Source organism: Biomphalaria glabrata, chromosome 16 (assembly GCF_947242115.1).
Source record: "Biomphalaria glabrata chromosome 16, xgBioGlab47.1, whole genome shotgun sequence".
Taxonomy (NCBI): domain Eukaryota; kingdom Metazoa; phylum Mollusca; class Gastropoda; family Planorbidae; genus Biomphalaria; species Biomphalaria glabrata.
The window spans coordinates 18264551-18291608 of record NC_074726.1 but is presented as its reverse complement, the minus strand read 5'-3'; the positions used below and the strand labels follow the sequence as shown (position 1 = coordinate 18291608).

The 27058-nt window shown below is 34.8% G+C and overlaps 1 protein-coding gene across 5 annotated transcripts in view; it reads right to left on the bottom strand.

Moving 5' to 3' along the window:
* The window catches only part of LOC106069002 (anion exchange protein 2-like), a 71803-nt gene that overhangs the window by 33367 nt on the left and 11378 nt on the right, over positions 1 to 27058 (bottom strand). For 3 of the 5 annotated variants that reach the window (XM_056014416.1, XM_056014420.1, XM_056014419.1), the window contains exons 3-9: positions 9915 to 10090; positions 9737 to 9799; positions 5044 to 5108; positions 4702 to 4914; positions 3776 to 3929; positions 1617 to 1825; positions 460 to 663 (exon numbers count right to left, since the gene is read on the bottom strand). In XM_056014416.1, coding sequence (XP_055870391.1) covers positions 460 to 663; positions 1617 to 1825; positions 3776 to 3929; positions 4702 to 4914; positions 5044 to 5082 — 819 coding nt within the window. In that variant the 5' untranslated portion in view covers positions 5083 to 5108; positions 9737 to 9799; positions 9915 to 10090. Of the gene's footprint in view, positions 1 to 459; positions 664 to 1616; positions 1826 to 3775; positions 3930 to 4701; positions 4915 to 5043; positions 5109 to 9736; positions 9800 to 9914; positions 10091 to 15330; positions 15354 to 18588; positions 18766 to 27058 lie in introns of those variants that run through there. The other 2 variants (XM_056014417.1, XM_056014418.1) reach the window with 2 other exon arrangements.

Sequence of the window (27058 nt, the reverse complement as noted above, 5' to 3'; positions counted from 1 at the left end):
GACCTGACGGCATGAACTAAGCCTATGTGTATGAACTTTAATTTTAGATTAGTTAATAGAATTATGTCATCTTTATTGAACAGTCATAGTCATAACTTTTTGATATTTTCAGTTGACCATCTAACAAGAAAGCATGCAAGTAGAAAAACAGCAAAGCCAACTGATATTACAAAGACTACAGCTGCACAAACAGTCTTGAATAAACCCATTGAGTATTGACCAGGGATTTCCCCAGCATTTCACAAAGTGGCCAGCCAAGTAGTAAAAACACTTTAAGTTTCAAGTACATCGAGTATTGCCCATATGCTTCAGCCATTTTGAGAAAAGGCAGGCCAGATTGCGAACTAGCAACACTTCGAGTTTTGGCCGTAACATACATACACACAATCACATCTTTACATTGGTTCAGTAATTGTACAATTGCAAAATCTTATTTTAAAAAGATGAAAAAATACATACAAGTCCAGAGTTTGAAGTAGTTTCTTCCTGTTCTAAACCTGAAATGGTTATCAGTTCCTGAGGTGTGGAAGGAGTAGGAGGCTGAACTTGAACAGATGGAGTTACAGAGCTCTCCTCTAGAGTATCACTCCTGATTCTGATACCATCTTCATAATCATTGTCATCATCAGAGGAATCATCATTGCTAAAACTGCTGTCTGAATCCTAAAGATTGATTTGTTTCATTCAATAAATAAACTTACTTTGTTTAGAAAACAAAATATAAACAAAAAAAAGGAAAAAAAATTTAAATAATAAAAATAACTAAACATTAATACAACTTAACATACTGATTGTAACTAATATTATAAAACGACATTTATTCTAATGTTTTGTGTTTTTTTACCTTAACTCTTTCTCTCCCAATCAACAATATTAAAAGAATTTTTTTTTCAAAATAATTTTTTTTATTACACTTTTGTAGCCCATTTATTTTCCTTTAAAATAAAGACAAATATGTAAGATTTTCTAATGAAATTAAAAAGTTCAGTCAGTTTTAATAACATTACCACATTGATAATTTTTTTCGTCCTGCAAAACATTTTTTTCATCAAATAATTCACACTAAAAGAGTTAAAGAGTGGGGACTACAAAAAAGGCAATATTTTTCTACATCAATTTTCTGCATGGTAGTGACACAGGAAAGTTAGCTTAAGATAATTTCTATGTTTTAAATATGTTATACATTATGTTATGTGAAAACACGAATAACTATCATAAAAAATACTTTTAATTCAATTTGAATAAACAAAAAATATTGCATAGATCTCTTCTAGATCTAGTTCTAAAGAGACGTGTACACAGCGGGAAAGTTTTTATTTTTAAATTTCACTATCCAAAATAAAATTTCATTTCGGTTTTATAAACATCTATTTGTTTTATCTAAAATGATTATGCATTTCCCTTTAATTCTATACAAAATATACAATTTTTGATAAAAAACAAAAACGTTATTGAGGTTTAATCATAACAAGATAGGGAAATACAAAAGGATAATGTCGTCAGAATGGATAATAATTATAAAGAGAAAGAGTTAATATGAGAGTGAAATGTTCTTAAGTATTTTGTCTTTTAAAGTGTAATATCTTCAGAACTAGTATGAATGAAATGCTACTCACTGAAAGCGCTTCTACATGTTCTTCTTCCACTTCTAAAATTGTGGGACTTTTAATTGCTCCTTGAGATGGGAAACTTCTTAATTTTTCTTTTTTCTTCTTTTTCTTTCCTTTTTTCTTTTCCTTGTGAGACTTGGAAGACTTGCTGAGGGACTTGTTGGAAAGAGACCTCAAAGGTTGATGAATATGAGGGTAAGAAACTTTACGGTGTCCTGTATGAGGATGATTCACAGTTTACAATTATTTTTTAACTGTCTCAATTCATTTTTTTTTTACTAAAATATTTTACTATCGCAGGGTTTCTGCACCAAAGTCAATATGAAATTCAAGGAGTTTTCCAGGACTTTTCCAGGAGAAATTTTAAAATTCCAGGACATAAAATTCGCGCAAAAATATTACATAACAATTGTCAAAGTTGATTATTATTATTGCTCATTAATCTTCGGACTCGAAGAGAAGCCTTATTATGTATATGTGTATATATATATATATATATATATGTAAGTTATCTTTTAAACTAGTAACAACTTGACTGCCATCCCAAAACCTCAAACAAACATTTTTCTTTTCAAAGATTTATTAAAGAACATTACAAACGTTTGCTATTCCATTTTTTTTAAAATAAGAAACATTCTTAGAGTTGCCTTCTCTGTGGTGGAAATGTAGGCTACATTTTTAGTTCCTATGTGTATGTAGGCCTAATGTTTTATTGTTTTAATAACTGTGCTTAAATCCTCATCATAAACAGAGCCTGTAACATACAGGCCTATTTGTGTGTTTAGTTGGCATTTGCTTACTAGATAATGGCTTTTGGATTTATTTATTTTTATTTATTTTTTTTGGGGGGGAAGGTATTAAACCCATGAGCGTTTGTTTTTTTTCCAAGCACAATTTCATTTTCAACTATGTAGTTTCCCTGTCTTTTACCGACCGAAATAACTTTTACGGACTTTCACAGCTGTGTGCGAGATATTTTGCTTAAATCTACAGTAGATCTAGAGTATAGCTAGATCTAAGTCACAAAATTCACGGACTTTTCACGCCTGTGAGTGAATTATCTTCACTAGATTCTATGATTTAGTGTAAAATTTAAGAGTCTAGATCTAAATTTAAGACACTAAAATTCACGACTTTTCATGGCTGTGTGAGAATTATCTTCACCTATCTACTGTAAATTTAGACTCTAGATCTAAGTCACTAAATCCGCGGATTTTTCGGGTCTGTGTGACAATTATCTTCCCTTAATCTACCGTAAATCTAGACTCTAGGTCTAAGTCACTAAAAGTCACAGTAAATCCAGACTCTAGATCTAATTTAAGTCACTAAAATTTGCGGACTTTTCAATGCTAATCTTCACTATATTCTAGTGATTTAGCTTAAATCAAGAATCTAGCGTATTTCTAGACTAATCTAGACATTAGATGTATCGAGATCATTCAATGGACTAAAATTCACGATATTTTCAAGTTAGGTCCGTGAAGTATCTTCACTAGATCTAAATCTAGATACTATTTCTAGCTAGAGTCGAGTCGAGATGATTTACTCAAAAACACTCTGTTACAACAAGATTTTATGAGAGGGAGGGCCCTTCAGAAAAATAATCATTATAATGCCAGGTGAAATGCTCTTGCTTTGAGCCAAGGCCATCTTCAATCACAAGAACACGCTTCACAGGTGGGTGAAAGGCAGTGTAGACGCGTCACTGGTCAGCTTATTGACACAGCCAGCCCGTAAAAAGTGATGGAACGTAGTTTGGATGAAAATCAACGTGCTCAGTGAAAAAGCGATCCGATAACGATACTAATCTATAAATAGATTAGATCTATCTATTGTCAAGGAGCAGTATACACATTCTACGTAAACTCGGAAATGCTCATTTCGAATCTATTTCCGCCGTGACGGCCCATCCGCAGCAATGGTGCCGAATTTTTTAAGTACCTTTTTTTTTTTTTTCGATCGGCGAAATTCCAGGACATTCAAGGAGATATTTTAAAATTCCAGGAGATTTCCAGGACTTTTTTATTTTTTCTGAAATTCCAGGAGATTCAAGGACATCCTTGAATTTCAGCAGGCCGCGGACACCCTGCTATCGAAACTCATATATAAGTATTGTGAAATTCATTTTTTAACCATTATTATTCTGAAAGTTGATGTTTACATACGTGAATACTCAGCTTCATCAACATGGTATGACTCTGATAGGGCCAATTTACTGCTTTCTCTGCCCAGCACATGAGCTGCTTGGGCTTTGGAGTTTGGGTCAGTTGTAAGTGTCTCATGTTCTATTCTCCATTCAGTCTCAAACATTTTCTCCACCTGTAGAAAGAAAGAACTAATCTAGACAAAGCAGTAATAAAGCATTTCTTCTATATCATGTCAAAGTAAACAAAATAATGATCCACTTCATAACTACTCAGTAAACTATACAAATATCAAAAGGTGTTCTAATGGGTGCATTTTTTTTTTACCTATATTACCTATCAATAAATGGGACTGATGATAATAAATAAAAAGCCTACAATTGTAGAATGAAAGAATTCTATTCACCTGTAAGTACATTTTATAAATTCAGATCTATTTTGACAAAATTAAAGTTCTTACAGGAAGAAGGACACAGGTAAGCAGAGAACAAAACAAACAAACAAAAATCTAACAAGGAGTTCGGGTTTTCTCATAAACTTGTAAGTGTTCAATGTTCTATAAGCCTTGAATTTCAAAAGCAAGTTGAGATATTTCTGGGCATGATGAAGATTATAGTGAAATATATATATATATATATATATTAGATCATTAGAACTAGATATAGATATAGATAGATATGTATAGTTGGATCAGGTCTCAAAGAAATCCTATGACCAACTGGGAATCAACCACTTAATGAGGTTGTGACCAACTGTCACCAATACTAGGAAAGCGCATACAGGGACATCCTCTTATAACTTGGTGCCCAACTTTCATGGAGGACCTCAGAGCAGTGGACACCAGGTGAGAAGAAGCCTCAGACATTGCCACTGACAGATTTTTATGGAGCAAACAGCATGGAAGGATCTAAGTCAGGATCAGTTCTAAAATGCATGATGGAAAGTACCTCATCATGCAGGAAAGTCAACCTAGTAACATTTTCCTCTTGCATGTCCCAAGATGTTTGCCTTGATATGACTGGCTCTGTGTTCACAGCTCTTAGGGGAGTTCTAGCCGCTTCTTCTTGAGGAGTTAAAGTACTTTCAGAACTTGGTAAGGAATCTGTGTTGCCTCCATCACCATCTTGATCAGATGTCAATGGTATAGATTCCTCAGCAATCTGGATAAGGCAAAATATAATAAGCTTTATCAAGGAACATAACTCTACAGTTGATTTTAATTTTATGAAACATAATTTTCATGTTTTCCTAAATTACAAGTATATGAAGGAAAAAAGTAATAGACTAACCCCTCCTGATCTAGACTTGTCTCGTCCGTGGAAGGCCATTTTGATTTCTGACTGAACAATTTATACTGAAATATACAAAAAAAAAACATAAAATTAGCATAAAGAAAGTAACAAAATATGAAGTTTATAAGAAATTCAGAAAATCTAATGGCAAAGGAAGACTGATGTCATGATCTAATGTATTTATTGTTCAAGCTATTGTCTGGTCTCCAATCTTAGATCAACAAATATTCTGACCCTATATAAGTGAAGAGATGCTCACTGTATGAAGTCTTGGATTTTAAATAATTTAAACTGCTGCAGATTCCAGTCAACTGACATATTGCAGAAAAGTAATCGTGATAGAATATTGTGCGAAATCAAATTATGCCATAGACTGTTGGTCACAAAACTGATTTGTACACATATCTAATAACCTTATAAATTAAGCAAACATACGTAAGAATGGTATGCAATGTTTTGGTGCTGCATTAAAAATTTTACAATTTTAAAATTTTACAGATAATAGGCTGTCCACCCAAGCTACTAAATGTAATCGTATCTTTCCACCAAAATATGATGAGTACAGTGCAATTCAACGGTGCCAGCTCTGAAAGTTTCAGTATAAACAGTGGAGTTAAACAAGGATGTGTCCTGGCCCCAACCCTCTTTAGAATACTATTTTCACTGCTAATCCACAACGCGTTTGACAAATCCACTGAAGGCATCTCCATTCCAGATTTGATGGCAAACTCCTAAATATTGAGAGACAGAGCCAAAACTAAAATCAGAGCCACCCTCATAAGAGATATGCTATTCGCGGATGATGCACACATGCAAGAGGAACTTCAGTCCCATGTCTCTCAGGCCTGTAAAGAATATGGCTTGACTATTAGCACAAAGAAAAATGTTATGGGACCACCTGCTACTGCACCAGCCTCCATCCTCATAGACGATAACAAGCTGGACACCGTAAACAAATTCTGCTATCTGCGATCCACAATTAAAGATGACCTGTCTCTAGAAGAGGAGATAAAAAAACGCATAGGGAAGGCTGCCTCGACCTTCGCTAGACTCAGGCCAAGAAGTTGGGAAAACCATAAGCTAACTACAGTGACCAAAATGGAAGTCTACAAGGCCTGCATTATGAGTACACTGCTGTATGGCAGTGAATCATGGACCACCTAAGCAAAGCAAGAGAGAAAACTGAACTCATTCCATTTGAGATGTCTCCGTAGGATCTTGAATGTCACATGGAAAGAAAAAGTGTGCAATACTGAGATCCTTGCGCCATCAGGTATTTCCAGCATCTTTACATCCCTCAGACAACGCCGTTTGCACTGGCTTGGACATGTTCGCCGGATGGAGGAAAAGCGCATCCAGAAAGTCATCCTCTATGGACAACTTGCGACTGGCACAAGAAAAACTGGTCGCCCCCACCTCCGTTACATAGATGTAATAAAACGTGACCTCAAATCAGTGAACATCAGTACTGACAATTGGGAAGACATAGCTCTAGACCGCAACAGATGGAGAGAGACAGTGACCAAGAAACCTATAGACAGTGAAAAAACATGGGTCTAAGCTCAGGAAGAAAAACGTACAATCCGAAAAACGGCCAGCTCCTCTACCACCAAAGCAAAAGCCACCTCAACCTGTGCTATCTGTGGACGGGAGTGTCTCTCCAAAATAGGGCTCCAAAGCCACATGAGGAAGTGTGCTCTGAGATGAACCATAGTTGTTTTACGACTGAAGGAGGCCAATGAATGAAATGGTGCTACATTACTGATGTCTAGTCTGAAGACAAAATATTTTTGAATTTTTTTTTTTAAAATTATCCTGATCAATATGTCTATCACTTTATTTAATTAAACTCTTGGGACTCAAAATCGGCCCCCGAAGTGGTCCACCCAGGCAGGTAAAAAGACAGGTTTCAATATTTTCAGAAAGAACATAAGAATGAAATTCTATCAAAGAAAAATGACAGAAGAATGGAGAAAGAAGGTTGACAGATCTTGTGTGGTGCCCCAGCGGTCCAGCAGACCAAAGGATAGATGAAAGTGAATGTGAAGTTAGATGTGAAACTGGCCAAACTAATGTCTTATAATGAATATTGAATTGATCAAATTGTTTTGTAAAGGATCAATATCTTATTCAAAACCTCAAGAAAAAAACATTTTGTAAAAAAAGAAAACAAATTTCCTTTAGTTAAGTGTTCGATTGGCATAGCCCAGCGCTACAGTTCATTGTTGTTTAAAATTTTGTCCTACTTATATGCATACTAAATAGATTTTTTCTCTTAAAAAAAAAGAAAACTTTTTTTGTGTGTAAATGTAGTAGTTAGTATGACAGAACTTACATAACTCCAAAACCATTTGCATAAATGTGTTAAAAATATGGTACATGGTCATCTCCCCTACTAAAGTGCCTCCAGTGTTTGTTACTATTAATAGTGAATAGTTGTAAAAGTGGTGTATTTTTTATGAAAAAAAACTGCTGCATAAGTGATTTAAAAATTAGATTTTTCGCTTTCAGAAAAGAAAAAAGTAGCCGTTGCATCAGAACTTTGGACAAAAATATTATGATGTTGAATTTTCAAAATCTTTTCTAGTTTACAAGATCTAAAACAGGACGGACGGACGGATGGACAGACGTTCCACACAAAACTAATAGCGGCTTTTCCCCTTAGAATATAACAATCTATTTAAAAAAATTACTATATGAACACATGTAACCTTTTGAACCCACTAGCCCGATTTATCGATCTGCGCGTAAAAACTCCATGCCCCGCCAGCCCGACATATCGGTCTTGTGCACATTACCTTAAACCTAATGTCAATAATTAAAAATCTAAAGAAAAAAATACGTCACTTAGGACTATTCAACTTATAGTAAATGACAATCTCGAACCCATGAGTTTTGTATTTTTAAATTGTAAATTGAATTACAAAATGAAAATACACCTTATTGATTCAGGTACTCATAATCTAATCCAAATAAATAAATTTTTATGAAGCAGGGAACTATATCCTCAATGATTCTAAAAAATGAACTAGATCTAGAAAATGATTACAATGAAACTAATGATAGAGAAATAGAGATTGACTCAACAATCATCTAGATCTAGACAAAATCGGAACAGTTACAGTAAATAAAAACACTAGATCTACATCTATACCAGCACCAGATTCATTGAAGGAATGAGGGGTCTACATGCTGAGATGACTGGCATACCAAGAAAATATATAGAAGATAAAGATTCTAATAAATTTCTCTCAAAACAAAATAGTAAATTTAAAAGTTTTAATTCCATTAGTTTGTTTTTAATCATGCTTGAGTAAAGCGTAATTTTCCCCAGGAGCCTAGGGGAATAGGAAGGTAAGGGCAGGCACTGCAAGGGTCCAAAGAGTTAATTATTTGACTTGTCTAAGACATTAGCGCCAAAGCGTCCCAGGCCAAAATGTCCTGTCTATATCTTATCTTATATAATACAGACGTTACTTCAAAAAAGAAGATGATTACGTCCTACGCGTCATGCATTTAGTCATGCATATTAACCAATGACTTAAATTCTGCCAAGTCACTGGTTTTCCTGGCTAGCTCAGGCAACCCATTCCATGCTCTAATAGCACTAGGGAAGAAGGAGTATTTGTACAAATTTGTCCTAGCATATGGGACGAGGAATGTGCCTTTATCTTTGTGTCTTTCAGAGTATTTTATTAAATTTTGTTTTTGTATTTGAAGATTATGGTTCAGTGTTTTATGTATAATTGCTACTTTACTTTTGAGTCTTCTGTCCTGAAGGCTTTCTAAATTTAGTGATTTTACTAAAGGTGTGACTCTAGTCAAATGTGAATATTCGTTTGGATGCAAGAACATGTTCAAGTAGTCAGGTGTTCAAGTAGTCAGGTGTTCAAGTATTTAGGTGTTCAAGTAGTTAAGTGTTTTTCTCTCACTATTAAGGTCATGAAATTGTGTCCAGATGAAAATACAGTAATATTTACTTAGGTTCATGGAAATGGTTTTAAATCTTAGTCCTAAAGAGATATCTGGCTGTAGCTTGTTAGGTCAACCCTATTGGTTGATGTGCTGGCTATACAAAACCCTAGCTTATATTTAACTACAGAACAGATATACTAAATAAACATCATAAGCTCAAAGAACCACTAGGTTCTTTTTATAAACAATAATACATGCTGGAAAAAAAAATGTCAAAGCATACTTTTAAGGATGCCATTTTATCCAATTGACACATAGTTCTAAACATATGTAGGCTCCTCTTGTTTATGTCATTTTATTACTGAAAGTGAAATGAAGCTACAAGTGTGTGACATTGAAGAAATAAAAAGGCTTTTAACACTGAGTTTGTTGTGAACTCAATTGGTCACAGACACACTAGCTTGTGAACTGTCCTTTCCAATAATTGACACACCAACTAAAACTATTGTTTACAAACATACTTGATGCAATTAGAATTGAAAATGTAGGAATGACATTCACATGTGCAGTCATTACAGTTTTTAGAATAGAACTAGGTGGAATATTTATTTATATTTAGTAGATATTATACTTACTGTACAATCTATGAAGTTTTAATCTAAAAGGTGTCTCCATTCTATTTAATATGGTGCTATAAAATATTTGTTCATTTATCTTCACAAAGCCTACATCATAAATTCAGCTAAAAAAAATTCAATAGTAAACATTTTATTACCTTAAAATTGCAAGCTTCTACAACATCAGATTTGATGAATGTAGGCTTTTATCGTAATGAATTCTGCAAAAGAATACCCTCTGTGTTAAATGCATCTTCAAAAATACTAAGAATAAGATCTATTAAAATAAGACTAATATTTTTGAGAGTGCATTCTATGAAAGTTCTGAGTACTTACAAAAGTTAACTAGAAAGGATTAAAGTTGGGGTAATTTTTACATGACATAGACATTGTTGCTGAATGTAGAGCTTAGAAACTTCACAAAATTGTCTCTATAATTTTTTTTAGTGCTGCTATGTTTTATCCCAGAAGAGATTGTAGTGGTTGAGAATGTATTCTCTGAAACTCAGCATCTAGGAAAGATAAAAGAAAATTGAAAATATTAGATTAATAAAATCAAAGTATCCTATTTAGACTAAAAAATGACTTTATTGCAATGATCTGAGAGAAGAACTAGAACAAAAAATGTTTAAACATTGAAACTTTATTTCCTTGATTATTCTTTCAATGAGATGTATTATATGTTAAGCACTCAGGTTCATTGCTATACAACTTGGTTATATGCCTTATAATCCTTTTTCACTACATGTAATGAGTGGCAGTTCTATCATCTTTTTTTTTAGCATGTTGTAAATAAAAGGTCATTGGTTTTATTGTATACTTTATACAGTTATAGTGAAACATTAACAAAATTAACCAAATAAAAAAAGTCCAATGAATAAGACTTAAGCACTACATAAGGCATAATGCAAATCCTCGAAGACAAGCCTTATTAGATGAGAATATAGTATTTCATCATTAACAAATCCTTTAAAAGAAAAATTATTTTAAAATAGATGTTTTAACCATAGCATCCAAATGCTTTTAGTAAAACCTGGAAATGGTAACAAAATCTTTCATAATCAATTAGGAGATTATATATCTCCTCCTTCATTGTCAAAGATGAGCACATTTCTAATTTCCAATGAACTCGAAGATGGCAATAGAGTTCAATTTGTCTAACTCAGCTGGACTCTCCACTGATAGAATCCCTATTAGGAGAATTAGTACGTGCCCTCCGTGGAGGAGATTGCCGGCCCCACAAATAAACCTGTCCCTGTTAGGGCAAGAGGGAGCCACCAAGAGGCGATTAACACCTGCCATTCTCCAAAATTTGGCATCCATAACCATAAAATCCTACCCATCAGATGCCATTTTCTGTTATACCGATGGGTCGGTAATGAGGGACCCCGACAGATCGGGGTATGAGGCCCTTATCGTCTACCCCGACCGGACTGAACCAGACAGGCTCTCTGGCCCATGCGGCTACGCCGCATGCTCCATGGATGCCGAACTCACAGGGATAACTAGAGCGTTCGAGGCCATTAGGGCCCGAATGCTCCAACGCGAGACTAGCGCCACTACGGTGGTGTTGGTCACTGACTCTCGCTCCAGTCTCCTAGTTATGGGTGGCGGCGGGGGAGGGTCGCCCATAATAGAAGAGGCAATCGGCGCCGCAGATAACATCCGCCGAGCTATTGGAGCTGTCGTTTTTATGCAGTGGGCGCCTTCACATTGCGGCGTGAGGGGCAATGAAACGGCAGACGCCCTCGCAAGGGAGGGTGCAATGGCAGCCACACACCTCGAAGCACCAAGCACGTACTTACAAGCAACGGCACAAATCCGAGCACTCATTCATGAGAAGTGGTTAAAGTCCTGGGAGGAATCCGACAGAGCACGTGGTGTCTGGCAGCGCATGCGTCACCCAGATCGCGACGATCCATGGTGGCGACTGAGGAGGTCAGAGCAGTCAATAGTTGCGCAGTGCAGGACGGAACATTGTCCTATTGGGGCATACTTTGCCCGGTTCCGCACTAACTTTGACTCCCGATGCCGTCACTGTGGAGAGAGCGTCGAAACAGTGTCGCATGTCTTGTACGAGTGTCCCCAGCTCCGCGAGCTAAGGGGGGACTTGCCTGTGCAGTCACTGGACTTGGTATGGTAGCTATGAGGCACTACGACGGACGGCTAAGTTTCTTGCCAGAGCACTACGGGAGGACTAGTCCTTTCTGCTCTGATTTTTCAATAGGAGTTCATCTCAGGCAATAGAGTTCAAGCTGGGTACATACATTGCAGGGTAGGTTTAGTCAGCTGCAGATATATCTGTTTCTTTTCAAAGCTTTTTTTTTTAGATTTGAATTGAATAGAGATTTTGAATACTTTTATAACAAAGCGTAAGCTTGTAGAAAATCAGCAGTCAAACAATAATTTAGAAAGTCAATAATGTTGTCTTCAAGTAACTGAAAATTTTAAATAGTTTCATCTAAACTACATTGCTATGAAATAAGTTTTTAATTTTTAAAACTACATTTCAACATATCAATGATTGTCAAGTAAAAGTTTTGGTTTTAAGAATTAAGTATTTTGGTTATCATTATTTCTTATGTAAAAATAGGCTTTAAGTATGAGTATTCTAAATAATTATGAAAGAATTTAGGTACTGTTTCCAGATTAAACATTAAAAGCATTTGTATGCAGTTTCAATACACTTGCACTAACAAATAGAAATGTTTAAATGGATGTGTTGAAATAGCTAAAACGTTCCTATGTTTTAGTAGCATCAAGAGAATGTGTTGTGCTCTTATCAAAACTATCACAGATTTGTTCTAGCTCATAAAATGTAATATTAGGTATTTTCTGGGTTGATGTTTGTCTTATTTTGAAATTTCTGAAACAACCTGCCCAGTGTGCAGCCCAACTTTTCAGGCTCACATTGGTCCTACCAGCCACATGAGAAGGCACAATACCCCAGTGGAAAGCCCTCAGCCCCCCTGGTTGACAAAAGTGGTCATCATCGAACCACAATGTATGCACTATACTTTGAAATTCCTGTACAAAGTATAGTCCGCTTTGTGCCAAGTTGGTGGTGAGTGGATCCTGCTTAAGCAAAAGGGGAGGGTACTGCACATTAACTCATAATACATGAATAATTAGTCGGGTCTCTTCTGTCCCAATCACTATAATCATTACTTTAGCTTCTCTCCCTATCCCTCTTTCCTTCTCTCTACTACCACCTCCAACACACCAAAAGTAAAACATCTTAAAATTTATAAGAAATTAAAACCTTGAGTATATTCAAAATGACTTTAAATAAACAACAAGAGACTTAACATGTTCTGTAACTCCTGGGACACACTAGAAAAACTTTACATTGGCATATATGAAGAGAGACTGTGATGAAAACTTTTAGTTCAAGAAAATTGAACATCAAGCAAGACTACTATTTTGAGCTTCTTGTTGTTTTTAAATGTAAAAAACTAGTAAAGTAACAGACTACATGCCACATAAAATTTGAAGCCTCCTTATTAGACCAAAGGAGTTAATTAAAGTTTATGAAAGAATGCCGGCTATTAACAACATTCCATACAAGTGATGAAACATTTTGTCTGTTCATTCTAATAGCAAAACATTTCTTATCCAGTGAAACAAAAACGTGTCAGTTGTAATCACAATGCATGCACCATGTATCTGTTGACATAACACAGATCTAGAGACACTGACACTTGTCCAACCATAGGAGGCCATCACTTGGTACAAGGCCACCACATGACAATGGACTTGAAGTATTTGTCAACATGCATTATTGAAATATTTTCTCTTAAATCTACATGACCCACTATCTGCAATACAGTATTTCACAGTACACTCTCTTCAACCACCTATACACTGATCACAGACATTTATCATACAATTTTAGAACATGTAGAATGGATGTCTCAACAGAGAAATATATAAAAAAAAAAAATTTTAAGTTATGTAGTAATCATTACAGTACAAAGAAAACGTCATTAGTAGAAATCTATTACAAAAACAGTTCAGCATAACTAAAAATAATTTTTTCTAAACACGTCATTTACTAATTTGAACCACTTTTGAAATAAACTTATTTTCATCTCGAAAGACAGAAAAAAAAATGTGTTTCTTTTCAACTGTTTTAATATATCAATCTTAAAAGTTTGAAACAAGGTCTGTGAAGCAAAAGTCACTTTTATAACTATAGTATACAAGTTTATTGTGACATGTCTTGACAATATCTGTCACTTTCATTCCATTTTTATTTTCTTTTAGAGTTGGATATAAGAGCTTCTCAAACTCTGAAAGAAACATTTGACAAAAGTAAAACACTTTGAAAAAATATATTACAGTGAGATGGCTTGATGACATTGGGTTATGATACAGTATTCAGATTATCCTGTACAACCAAAGTGATGAATCGGTAGGATCTTGTGCAGGCGGAAGCAACTATGTTGCTGAATTGGAAGCAGTTAGAATCCCTTTAGAATACATTGAAGAGCTAATTGAAGGAAATGCAGCACCAGCCAATGTTGTACTTTTTACAGACTTAATTTCATGCTGCCTACAAGCCCTCAAGGGTTCATAGACATGGCTTACCTTAATATGTTTAGCCTCCACCTTACCCCTCCCCCCAACCAATGATACATAAACACACACACACACATAATTAAGCATACAGGTCTATATCTAGCTTATAAAATTCCTTTAATCAAGCTTAAATAAGTTATTCAACATAAATATGCACATGTGTACATTCATGCTGCTCTATGGTTGGGTGGGAAAAAAAGAAATATCCTGGGTTTTTATAAAGGGTTTCAACCATGTTTACTTTACTGAAAAAAAAAAAGTTACTTCGTAATTAAGAACATACACACAAATAGATCGACACTCACAAAGCTATTATATTATTTTAAGTCTAAAAGTACTAGTATGTATTTTAAATGAAAAATTATATTTGTATATATTTTATATTTTCATTTTTTTTTTCATCAACTCACAAAAGAATATATCCATATATGTATATATATATATGATACATATATATATGGTTCCACGTATATTCGTTCACCCGACATTACATTCATTTGACAATTCATTCACATGACTATTTGTTCAAATGACTATTTGTTCAAATGACTATTCATTCACCCGACAAATCGCTCACCAACAACTGGCTCACTGACAACTTGTTCACTGAAAGTTGGTTCATGACAAATCTTTCACTGATAATTTGTTCACTGGCATATATATTTTAAGTACTTATATGATAATTTTTCATCCGTAAAAATTGAACTTGCAAGTTAAAAAGTCAAACAGATTACACACCTGGGCATTGTGTGAACTCTCAAGTGCTAGAGGAATTTAAAATGTATTGTTGCTGAATATTGCAACTATCTTAAAATCACTGCACCTCAGTAGCCCCTCTAATATAAACTTCATGTGTACATTTTAAAGACAGGATATTGGTAAAGATATTTTTTCTAAAGCAGTATAATATAAAGTGTAGGAAATAATACTGTAGTAATAAATAGAGCTCAATCACCATGGGATATTATTTATTATAAGTATCATTTATAGTTATTGTGCAAAGAAAAGCCAGCAGACACAAAAGCTGATCATAAAGTTAAGTTTATCTTGCTTTAACCTCTTGCAAATAGGAATACATAGTGACAAAACAAATATTTCATTCTTCTTTTTCTTAATCCTCAAAACATTCATTAATTCATGATTGTCCCCCGAAATAAATCATAAAAGTTACCTTATCTTGATGTATAAATAGTGTTTTGTTTGGACAAGGGGAAAGGAATGATGTGAAAGATAGAAGGAGCCTTTATATAACAAGTCAACTTGATCTAGGTCATGAATCTGGCTTCATGGATGACTGAACACTACAAATGAAGAAGCAGAGTGTAGTTTAATGTTTTTGCGTTCCTTTTGTATTTGTGAAGTAGTGTTACCTCTCCAAAGTATTAGCCCCATTCAAAGCAAAATTAGGCAGTGCATGGTGTTGGAGGGATGACACATTTAAATACACAGATAAAGAGATGAATAAAGCATTCTCTCCCCTGTGAGAATGCCCTTGAAAGTAAATAACTTTACCTCAAAAGGTTACATAACAAAACATATAATTTAAAAATATGTTTTGTAATTTTTCTCCTAAATCAACAATGAAGTTCCGCCATGGAATGAGTATACTATTTTTCTTCAAGCCTAACTATGAGACTAATTTTTACCAAAAAAACAATTGTACATTACTATTAATTACATTTTTCTGAGAATTTTAAAACTAGTAAAAACACTAATAAGATCTTGATATTTTGCACTTTAAGATGAGTTGGCTTTTTTCAGCTACATATTTCATTGTCTTGTACTCTACAGACCATTTTTCCCTGATAGCAGACAACAGCATGAAATAAATCTGAAGTGTGGTTAGTCAGTTGATCTTAGTCGGAAGCGAATATGTGAAAAATGAATTCTTTCTTTGACTACATGAAAAAAAAAAATTGAAACATTTTAAGTGATTTTAACTGGTCATTACATTTTGAACTTTTTAATTCTAAATTTCCAAAAAAGGATAAATAATTGTATTAATTTTTTTCATTCTTATATTTCAGGATTTATAGTTCTGCTCAGAAACTAAATCTAGTCTTAGATTTGCAAACAATAAAGGCATTTTAAATATGTATTGTCACAAAATTTGTTTCAAGGTCGTGTTCTCGCTATAAATTATACTTTTTATGTTTTCTGGAATTTAATATCTTAAAACTCAATTCAATAAAACAATTATTCCAATGGTGAAGAAAATTCACCTAGAACATGATTCACTTGTACTAATCGTAAGAGTTCTAGGATAGCTAGACTAACATGAAATATTACTGTTAAATAAAGCACGATGAATAATTACTGAATAAAAGACTGCAATCAATGACTACTGATGAATGACTAATGACCTGATAGATAGCTTAGCTTATGCTTTCCTTTTATAGTTTCCTAAAAAGACTTTTCTGGATTGTTACATAATTCTTGACCCTTAGAACTTTCTTTCATTTAAACAACACAGTTGTTTACATAAATATCTTTTCAAGTACTTCTGAACCATTGAGGGCTTCTATGCATTAAAGACATTATCTTTTTACTGGTCAGCAGCTTTACACTAATGACCCATTCACAAGTGAAGTAAGTAAACATAGCTCTAGGGACTAAAATGATGAAACCGCTCCTAAATTTGTGGGTTCATTTACAATATATTATTATTTGTATTTATTTACTTAAATTAGTTTCATTATTTTAAACCTTAATGAAAAGTAATGCTATACTTCTTACTAATTTTATTAACAGCAACAATATTAGGTCATAATAATTGTTTTTAACTTGACATAAAAACCAGGATTTCCAGAGTAACATCCCATGTTCTATGTAACCAGCCACTTTTGTATTAAAATAAGTCATAAAATAGAATGAAAATAATATACAGTAGTTTTATATCTAAGAGATTACAGACGTTACTTCAAAAGAGAAGATGATTATGTCCTAAGCATTTCATGTGTCAATCTAGTCATGCATGTTATCAGTATCTTAAACTTTGCTAAGTCATTGGTTTTCCTGGCTGATTCAGGCAACTCATTCCATGCTCTAAAAGCACTTGGGAAGAATGAGCATTTGTACAAATTTGTCCTAGCATATGGAATGTACCTCTATGTTTGTGTCTTTCTGGATATTTTATAAGGCTTTGTTTTTCTATTTGTAATGATCATTCAGTGTTTATGTATTATTGCTACTTTACTTTTTATTCTTCTGTCCTAAAGTAAATTTAGTGATTTTACTAATGGTGTCAATGGCTGCCTGGTCTTGCGGTTTGCGCGCTGGACTGTCGTTCAGATTTATCGATGGTCCAGGGTTCAAACCCTGCCCGCTCCCATCTCCGTCGTCCTGCGGGAGGTTTGGACTAGGAAGTAATTATCTTCAACTTTGAAGGAACATCCGAAACATGTAAAACATTTACAAACAAACAAACAAACATTTACAATCTAATCAAATGTAAATATTTGTTTTTTTATAAATGCTCTATTTTGTATTTGTTCTAGTTCCTTTATGTTTTCTTGAGTTGAGGGGTCCCAAAAAGAGGATGCATATTCTAATTGTAACATAAGGTCATATGGTTTTAAAAAAGCTTTTTGTCACTGGCATATTTCAAGACAGAGCTTATAGCTACGCTCATAGAATTTTGTGTATGTAGTTTGCTTTAATTTTACATTGAAGAGATGTTTTTAGCTTCAAACCACGCTGAAGTTGTTTTTTTAATTCAAAACCCTCTTGAGTGTGTTTTAACTTAAAGACCACAGGAGGGGGTTTTTAAACACCAAACGACTACCCTCATAGTATCTGGTGACTCTTGTATGCTTTAGTCTTATACTGAAGTGGGGGGTTATATAATAACAAACTTTTGGAGGGGGTTTTAAACTCAAAATCCCCCTTGGCTACGATCATTTGTATTATTTTTTGTTTTAAAGAAGAGGTGGTTTTTAACCTCAAAACCCCCTGGAGGGGGATTTAAAATTAACCCCCCCCCCTTGACTTCGCTGGGGAAAGTGATGGTTTAACATTAAAATCTTACCTAAAATGAACAAAATCAATGTAAAAAAAAATCACCCAAAAAATTTAACCGGGGGGGGGGGGGGGGGGGGGGACTTACAGTGTAAATAAATGTAGCTAGTTATGAGAATATTTTTACAAAATATAAAATAAGTAGAAAAATAATAAATAAACCTAATCAGGTCCTCTCCCACCAAGAGGGTAACTGGATTAGCAAGACAATGCCAATGTGACAAAGGTTAAAGACAATGCCAATGTGACACAGGTTAACATACTTCATATTGTTTCACCTTTTATCAACACTAATCAACTCTCTTCAAGTAACTTGTGGTGGGAGTGTACTCATTGACTATGCATTTATGATGCTATTGTAGTAGTCACTGGGTGTAATCTAAGTAACTAATGTCATATACAAAATGTGTACCTGAGACAGTTTAGCTTGGCCTGGTTGTAGCGGCTATTGTTAGTGATGTATTGATGAGAGAAGCTGCCATGTTTACAACTTGTCACCAGCTCAACACAAGAACAAATGAACTAGTTTTACTTACCGCTCTTCAAGATAAAACTTATGCTAGTGTCAACACCCCCCCCTTTCACATACACCATACACACACACATACACACTTTAAAACGCCATAAGCTCTATCTACATGGCGGTAGGTACGCAGGTAAACAAGCATTAACACTGGTAGAGTGGAAAAAAAAAGAAAGTTTAATTCATAGTCAAGATGTTTATTTCTGTTCAGTTCAATCACGTGACAGACTACACTACAAAAGCGATATTTAGCAGCCCGTTTCTAAATGAATTACTTTATACTTTTAAAAAAATGAGTGATATTACGTATCACTATCTCACTGGACCTTAATGACCCCCCAGCAGATTCACATGACCCATGCTAGATTCACATGACCCTACCGTTTGAATACAATTAGGAAGGATGACGAAATGCTCATAACAAGCCAGTGATAGACTAGTAGTTTCCAATTAAAGCCCAGGCAACAGAACAGGTACATACAATGGTACGATCTTGACCGAGCAAGGAAATACACTACTGGAAGATATATTGTGTCTGCTGAAATGAGAGTGAGAACGTGGGGCGCCCCAATAGCAGTGAGAGTTTGTGGGCCACTGAAATGTCTTGAAAGTTTAAGGGCAGTCAAAACAGGTAATTAAGTTTAGTTCTGGTGACTTTGGGTAGACACAAATAATAGAAATAAATAATAAAAGTGGTTTTCAATTACTAATGAAACCCATTTTTTTAACGATATCTGTGCATCTACATAGGTTTAGATTCATGTTGACTCTCTGCTTAATTCACGGTTAGAATAAACAGCTCATATAGTTGCCTGGTTTTCTCTATATAGATCTAGTAAATTAAAATGAAAGGCAAAGCGAAGATGAACTACTAGGCTATACTGTGTATAGACAAGTTCAGCTGTCCAGCCAATAATTACATCCAAATAAAAAATGCATAGTTCATTTCGCTGTTCATGTTATGATCACTAGCAAGCAACATTTGGTGGTTTTATTCTACACAAGTCATACATGTAGTGTAGTGGGCCTACATATTCATCGGCTTAGACTAGATTCCTTACAAGATAAGATTTACTATTGAACTTCTTCTTTCAAAAGACAATTCGTCAACCCAAGTTGAACAACAACTGGGTGACATTGTCTCCCCTACTTGAACCTGTTATCTAAACACATCTACCTTGCTAAGACTATAAATAGATCTCTGTATTGTGATTTCATTGATTTTGGACTGTGTTCCAGATCTATATGACATGATAAAGCTAACTATTCCCAATCCTAAGTTTATCATTCAAAGATCTTGATTAGCACATGAGTTAAATACACGCCCACTTGCGCAATTCCTACTTAGTAGCGCTATGTCAGACTACTGTTTCAAGGTCACCTTTACACTTACCAGCCTCGCACATGATAACACTATTCTCTCTGGGCGTACTACTGTCACTACAACCATTTCAACCAAACTAGCCCAAATGTAGTCAAAAGAAAAAGGGCAGGATTAAGCTGTATAGGTCTAAAAGTACAAAACTTTACTCTCTCTTTACCTCAATCTCTCCTCTCCTCTTTCCAACAGACTCTTTCTTTTTTTTTTTTTTTATCTCTCGCTTTCTCACTTTATATTGTTTGATTAATATTTTCTTTTTTCTTTTCAAAATATATAAAGAACTGTAGAAGTAGGTCTTGGACTGGTCCATAGCCTAATGTTATAAATAGATCTAGGTGAATTGTAGAACTACATCTTGACTGGTTCTTAGACTAATATTACAGTATAACTAGATATAGGTGAATCGTACAACTAGATCTTGATTGGTCCATAGCCTAAGTTTAGAACTAGGTCAAATGTAGAACTATGTTAGAACTAGATCTTGAGCCTAGACTTATTCAATGTTTGGTTCACTCCCAGACACTAACTGAATGTCTCCAGAAATTGAACCCAACATTTCTCTCATGGGTGCTGCTAACGAAATTTGATTTGATTCCACCTATTGCGTGGGATTACATTTCACTAGAAGTACATACCGGTTACGCCCGTTGATTTGTTCCAGGCTTTATATTGTTTATTTGGTCGGAACACCTCTTTCTTTTTTTTTATATTATAATAAACGGCCACTTTTTAACGATCAACCCAACATACTCTCTCTCATTTTTTTTTACTTGCGCATCGTAATTCTCTCACTTAGACTTTTGACTTGATTTGAAAAGATCCGCTTCATAATGCGCCCCCGACACATACACGCTCTCATAATTTGGGCCGTTAATTTTAGTAGCACTTTTCTTATCCGCTTTCCCCCACCCACCAACCCCACGCCCCCAACAACAAAAAGTCCTTCGTACACATTCCCGTTCCCCTTTCTACACTTCTCTAGGTAGTTTGTTCTCTATATCAAAAAGAAAAGCTAATTAAGTTTTATAACATTGTAATCGTTTATTTGACCCCATTTGAATGTAACGAAATGACAATAGATATAGATTTACCTTTTCAATGCTATTATGACTTTGTTGTTATGACAGTGTTACAAAATACCATTCCTTGCTCTCTCTCTCTCTCAAAAAAAAAAAAAAGACTCTAGATAAATAAGTAGACTTAGGGAAAAGATTGCTTCAAAAATAGGGAATTTGTGTGATTTTATTATGCTTTCTAATTAGACTGCGGCCTTTTTGGGAAAATAAAATATAAAATATAAAAGTTTGATAGCGCTTGCGGTTTTTCGCGAATTGCGGCGGTCAGGTTGCAGCATCTGTCAAAAAGCGTTCTTAGTGAGCACCTAGGAACTAAAAGGAATCTGTGTACAAAATTTGATGCGGAGACGTGCAATAGTTTAAGAGCTCTCGTGATCAATGAGTGTTATGTCAGTGACTGTTATGTCAGTGAGTGTTATGTCAGTGAGTGTTATGTCAGTGAGTGTTATGTCAGTGAGTGTTATGTCAATGACTGTTATGTCAGTGAGTGTTATGTTAGTGAGTGGTATGTCAGTGAGTGGTAACTGACAAATATATCGTAGATAGATTTGAAACTGTATTAATTGCTAACCAACCAAAGCACGGTATATAATTTATATACAAAATTAACATCTCCATTTTAATTCAATGGAATCATGTATTGACTTGATGGTGCTATGTTTCAACTTAATAAATGTATGTCTAGAGTTATAGTGTTTTGTTGCACAAATTGTAAGACAGGTTTCCTTATGGATAATAAAGATTATTATTATTATTATTTCGTTGAACACCAAGACACAGAACAATGCTCTTAGAGTTTTGTTCTACCAAGTTCAAACAACGTATTTCGTTGAACACTAAGACACAGAACAATGCTCTTAGAGTTTTGTTCTACCAAGTTAAAACAACGTATTTTGTTGAACACCAAGACACAGAACAATGCTCTTAGAGTTTTGTTCTACCAAGTTCAAACAACGTATTTTGTTGAACACCAAGACACAGAACAATGCTCTTAGAGTTTTGTTCTACCAAGTTCAAACAACGTATTTTGTTGAACACCAAGACACAGAACAATGCTCTTAGAGTTTTGTTCTACCAAGTTCAAACAACGGATTTTGTTGAACACCAAGACACAGAACAATGCTCTTAGAGTTTTGTTCTACCAAGTTCAAACAACGTATTTTGTTGAACACCAAGACACAGAACAATGCTCTTAGAGTTTTGTTCTACCAAGTTAAAACAACGTATTTTGTTGAACACCAAGACACAGAACAATGCTCTTAGAGTTTTGTTCTACCAAGTTCAAACAACGGATTTTGTTGAACACCAAGACACAGAACAATGCTCTTAGAGTTTAGTTCTACCAAGTTCAAACAACGTATTTTGTTGAACACCAAGACACAGAACAATGCTCTTAGAGTTTTGTTCTACCAAGTTCAAACAACGTATTTTGTTGAACACCAAGACACAGAACAATGCTCTTAGAATTTTGTTCTACCAAGTTCAAACAACGTATTTTGTTGAACACCAAGACACAGAACAATGCTCTTAGAGTTTTGTTCTACCAAGTTCAAACAACGTATTTTGTTGAACACCAAGACACAGAACAATGCTCTTAGAGTTTTGTTCTACCAAGTTCAAACAACGTATTTTGTTGAACACCAAGACACAGAACAATGCTCTTAGAGTTTTGTTCTACCAAGTTCAAACAACGTATTTTGTTGAACACCAAGACACAGAACAATGCTCTTAGAGTTTTGTTCTACCAAGTTCAAACAACGTATTTTGTTGAACACCAAGACACAGAACAATGCTCTTAGAGTTTTGTTCTACCAAGTTCAAACAACGGATTTTGTTGAACACCAAGACACAGAACAATGCTCTTAGAGTTTTGTTCTACCAAGTTCAAACAACGTATTTTGTTGAACACCAAGACACAGAACAATGCTCTTAGAGTTTTGTTCTACCAAGTTCAAACAACGTATTTTGTTGAACACCAAGACACAGAACAATGCTCTTAGAGTTTTGTTCTACCAAGTTCAAACAACGGATTTTGTTGAACACCAAGACACAGAACAATGCTCTTAGAGTTTTGTTCTACCAAGTTCAAACAACGTATTTTGTTGAACACCAAGACACAGAACAATGCTCTTAGAGTTTTGTTCTACCAAGTTCAAACAACGTATTTTGTTGAACACCAAGACACAGAACAATGCTCTTAGAGAGTTTTGTTCTACCAAGTTCAAACAACGGATTTTGTTGAACACCAAGACACAGAACAATGCTCTTAGAGTTTTGTTCTACCAAGTTCAAACAACGTATTTTGTTGAACACCAAGACACAGAACAATGCTCTTAGAGTTTTGTTCTACCAAGTTCAAACAACGGATTTTGTTGAACACCAAGACACAGAACAATGCTCTTAGAGTTTTGTTCTACCAAGTTCAAACAACGTATTTTGTTGAACACCAAGACACAGAACAATGCTCTTAGAGTTTTGTTCTACCAAGTTCAAACAACGTATTTTGTTGAACACCAAGACACAGAACAATGCTCTTAGAGTTTTGTTCTACCAAGTTCAAACAACGGATTTTGTTGAACACCAAGACACAGAACAATGCTCTTAGAGTTTTGTTCTACCAAGTTCAAACAACGTATTTTGTTGAACACCAAGACACAGAACAATGCTCTTAGAGTTTTGTTCTACCAAGTTCAAACAACGTATTTTGTTGAACACCAAGACACAGAACAATGCTCTTAGAGTTTTGTTCTACCAAGTTCAAACAACGTATTTTGTTGAACACCAAGACACAGAACAATGCTCTTAGAGTTTTGTTCTACCAAGTTCAAACAACGTATTTTGTCCTATCAACATTTTGTTCTTGTACAGCGACAAATAAGAAATCAACATTATTCAACAATTACAGCTAAAAGTCAATGTTTGAAATCAATATTTTATTTGCACTCGCAGTTGTTCATGGTCTCATTTCTGGTAACTAAGGACATTAAACTAGAGACATAGACAGCATGTCTGGCTATTAAACTAAAGACATAGACAGCATGTCTGGCTATTAAACTAGAGACATAGACAGCATGTCTGGCTATTAAACTAGAGACATAGACAGCATTTCTGGCTATTAAACTAGAGACATAGACAGCATTTCTGGCTATTAAACTAGACACATCTATAGACAGCATGTCTGGCTATTAAACTAAAGACATAGACAGCATGTCTGGCTATTAAACTAGAGACATAGACAGCATGTCTGGCTATTAAACTAGAGACATAGACAGCATTTCTGGCTATTAAACTAGACACATCTATAGAGAGCATGTCTGGCTATTAAACTAGAGACATAGACAGCATGTCTGGCTATTAAACTAGAGACATAGACAGCATGTCTGGCTATTAAACTAGAGACATAGACAGCATGTCTGGCTATTAAACTAGAGACATAGACAGCATGTCTGGCTATTAAACTAGAGACATAGACAGCATGTCTGGCTATTAAACTAGAGACATAGACAGCATTTCTGGCTATTAAACTAGACACATCTATAGAGAGCATGTCTGGCTATTAAACTAGAGACATAGACAGCATGTCTGGCTATTAAACTAGAGACATAGACAGCATGTCTGGCTATTAAACTAGAGACATAGACAGCATGTCTGGCTATTAAACTAGAGACATAGACATCATGTCTGACACACAAGTTTGCTGAGGTGTGAGAAAGGAAACACATAACAATCAACAAATGGTAACACGTTCAACTGAACACAATGGGACAGAGCTGAGCTTGGTATTGTTCAAAGTCAAACCTGACTGCAAAGATCTGGAGCGAAAGAATCAAAATTATTTGAGATCATTATGACATTTTTTTTTTACATTTCATTTCAGTGTCATTAAAATATATACAGAATGCACAGATCGATCGACAGATCAACTGATCGACAGATCAACTGATCGACAGATCAACTGATCGACAGACAGACGTATATATATAAATATATAGATATATCTATAGATATATATATATATATAGATCTATAGATAGATAGATAGATAGATAGATAGATAGATAGATAGATAGATAGATAGATAGATAGATAGATAGATAGATAGATAGATAGATAGATAGATAGATAGATAGATAGATAGATAGATATACATATAGATATAGATATTATATATAGAGAGAGAGACAGACAGAGACAGACATAGAGAGACAGACAGATAGATAGCATTGTCAATCGAGAAGCTGACATCTAAATGAAATGTCATCATAAAAGAAACTGGTGGTATCTTAGACTAATTGTATTTGCATTGAGAGATTGGTGAGGCAATAATAACGCAACTGAAGTCACGTCACGCATGACCTTTGACTTATGTAGACATTTTAGCTTATGTTTAGCTTATTTACACTCAATTAAAATGATGTCCATTGGGACATAAAGAAATCAAAACTGCTAGAGTGATTGCATTTCTTCAGTAGCCTACAAAACAAAATATAGACCTACCAGCAGTTGTTCCTTATGAGTTCTAATGTATTTTAGAGTTCTTTAATTGATGTTGAGAATTAGAAAACAACAAGACAACACAAGGATATTAGCCCTAACTCAGCCTTGCTGTGCTCACATTTCTACAGACTTCAATAGCACCCGCACAAAAGAGCTCGGTTAAGAGCCTGTTATTTGTTAATAGACTTTGTAAGGTCAAAAACTCTCTTGTTTAGGGGGCACATTTCCAGTACAACTATTAGTTCCACTTTCAGACCCTGCGATCTAATGGGTACCTGACTTTAGAACGGGGAAAAGTAAAGGCGGTTGATCGTTTTGCTGGCCACATGACAACTTCATTAACCGCGGGCCACAGAAACAGAGATGACCTTTTTAGAAACTTAAGATACGATTTTGGAAGACCAGAATTATCCTTATTAACCCTTGCAACTTGAAACCTATTTGTCTCATGATGAAGGTAGTTGAAATGAATGGACTACAGTAAACCGGGTCTATGAGAGAAACAAGCGCGTAATACAAACTGAATCTTGTTTCATTTGGTTTCATACCCAAAACCCATTTTGTTTTGTTTTACGTTTTACCCTATCTTAAAGTATTACAATGACGATTACACTAAACATGGTACCGTTAGAAAGGTTATTTTAAGCCCTTAAATAATATATATATATATATATATATATATATATATATATATATATATATAACTTTGCTTCTTTTAGTCGAAAAATAAAGATTAATAATCCTTTACGCCGAACATCACCGCACTGAAGAATTGTGCTAGCGACTACGCTCGTTTAAAAAAAAAAAGCGAAATATAATCAGAAATGGTTGAGATACTAGAAATAATTGGATGCACTTCGTGGTGACAACATTGTGCCGCTCAGAAAGAGACGAGGTGAGTGCTAAACACGCCGGAGCACTTGAAAACAGTGCACTGCTCCCAGGGTGCCTCTTTTACCAGTTCCGAGCCAACCAGGATTCCAGTTGTCCCCACTTCGGAGAATCAAAAAGTGATTGAGCTATTTTGTTGGAAAAGGGGGACAACATTGTCGTTCTAATTGTGGACATACCTTGAAGTAATGGTTAGCATCAGAAGTTCTTTATTTTTAAATAGTTCACTCTTATGATGAACTCGTGTTTCTCGAGACAGGATGAAAATGTAATCTGATTGTGTAACTGTTCTCATCATGGAAATGGTTTACCTTAAGTAATGGGATAAAATCTAGACATGGCACAATTTGAACTTTATGAGTGTCGTCATTAGGATCAAACTATTCATTTATTTACGCTATTCATTATGATATGACTATCAACTATAGTCGAATAAAAGTGGAAGGGGTCGGAGGAAACTACAGTCGATTTTTGTGATAAATAGCAAGCTATAAATGACAGTTGAGATTTCCCC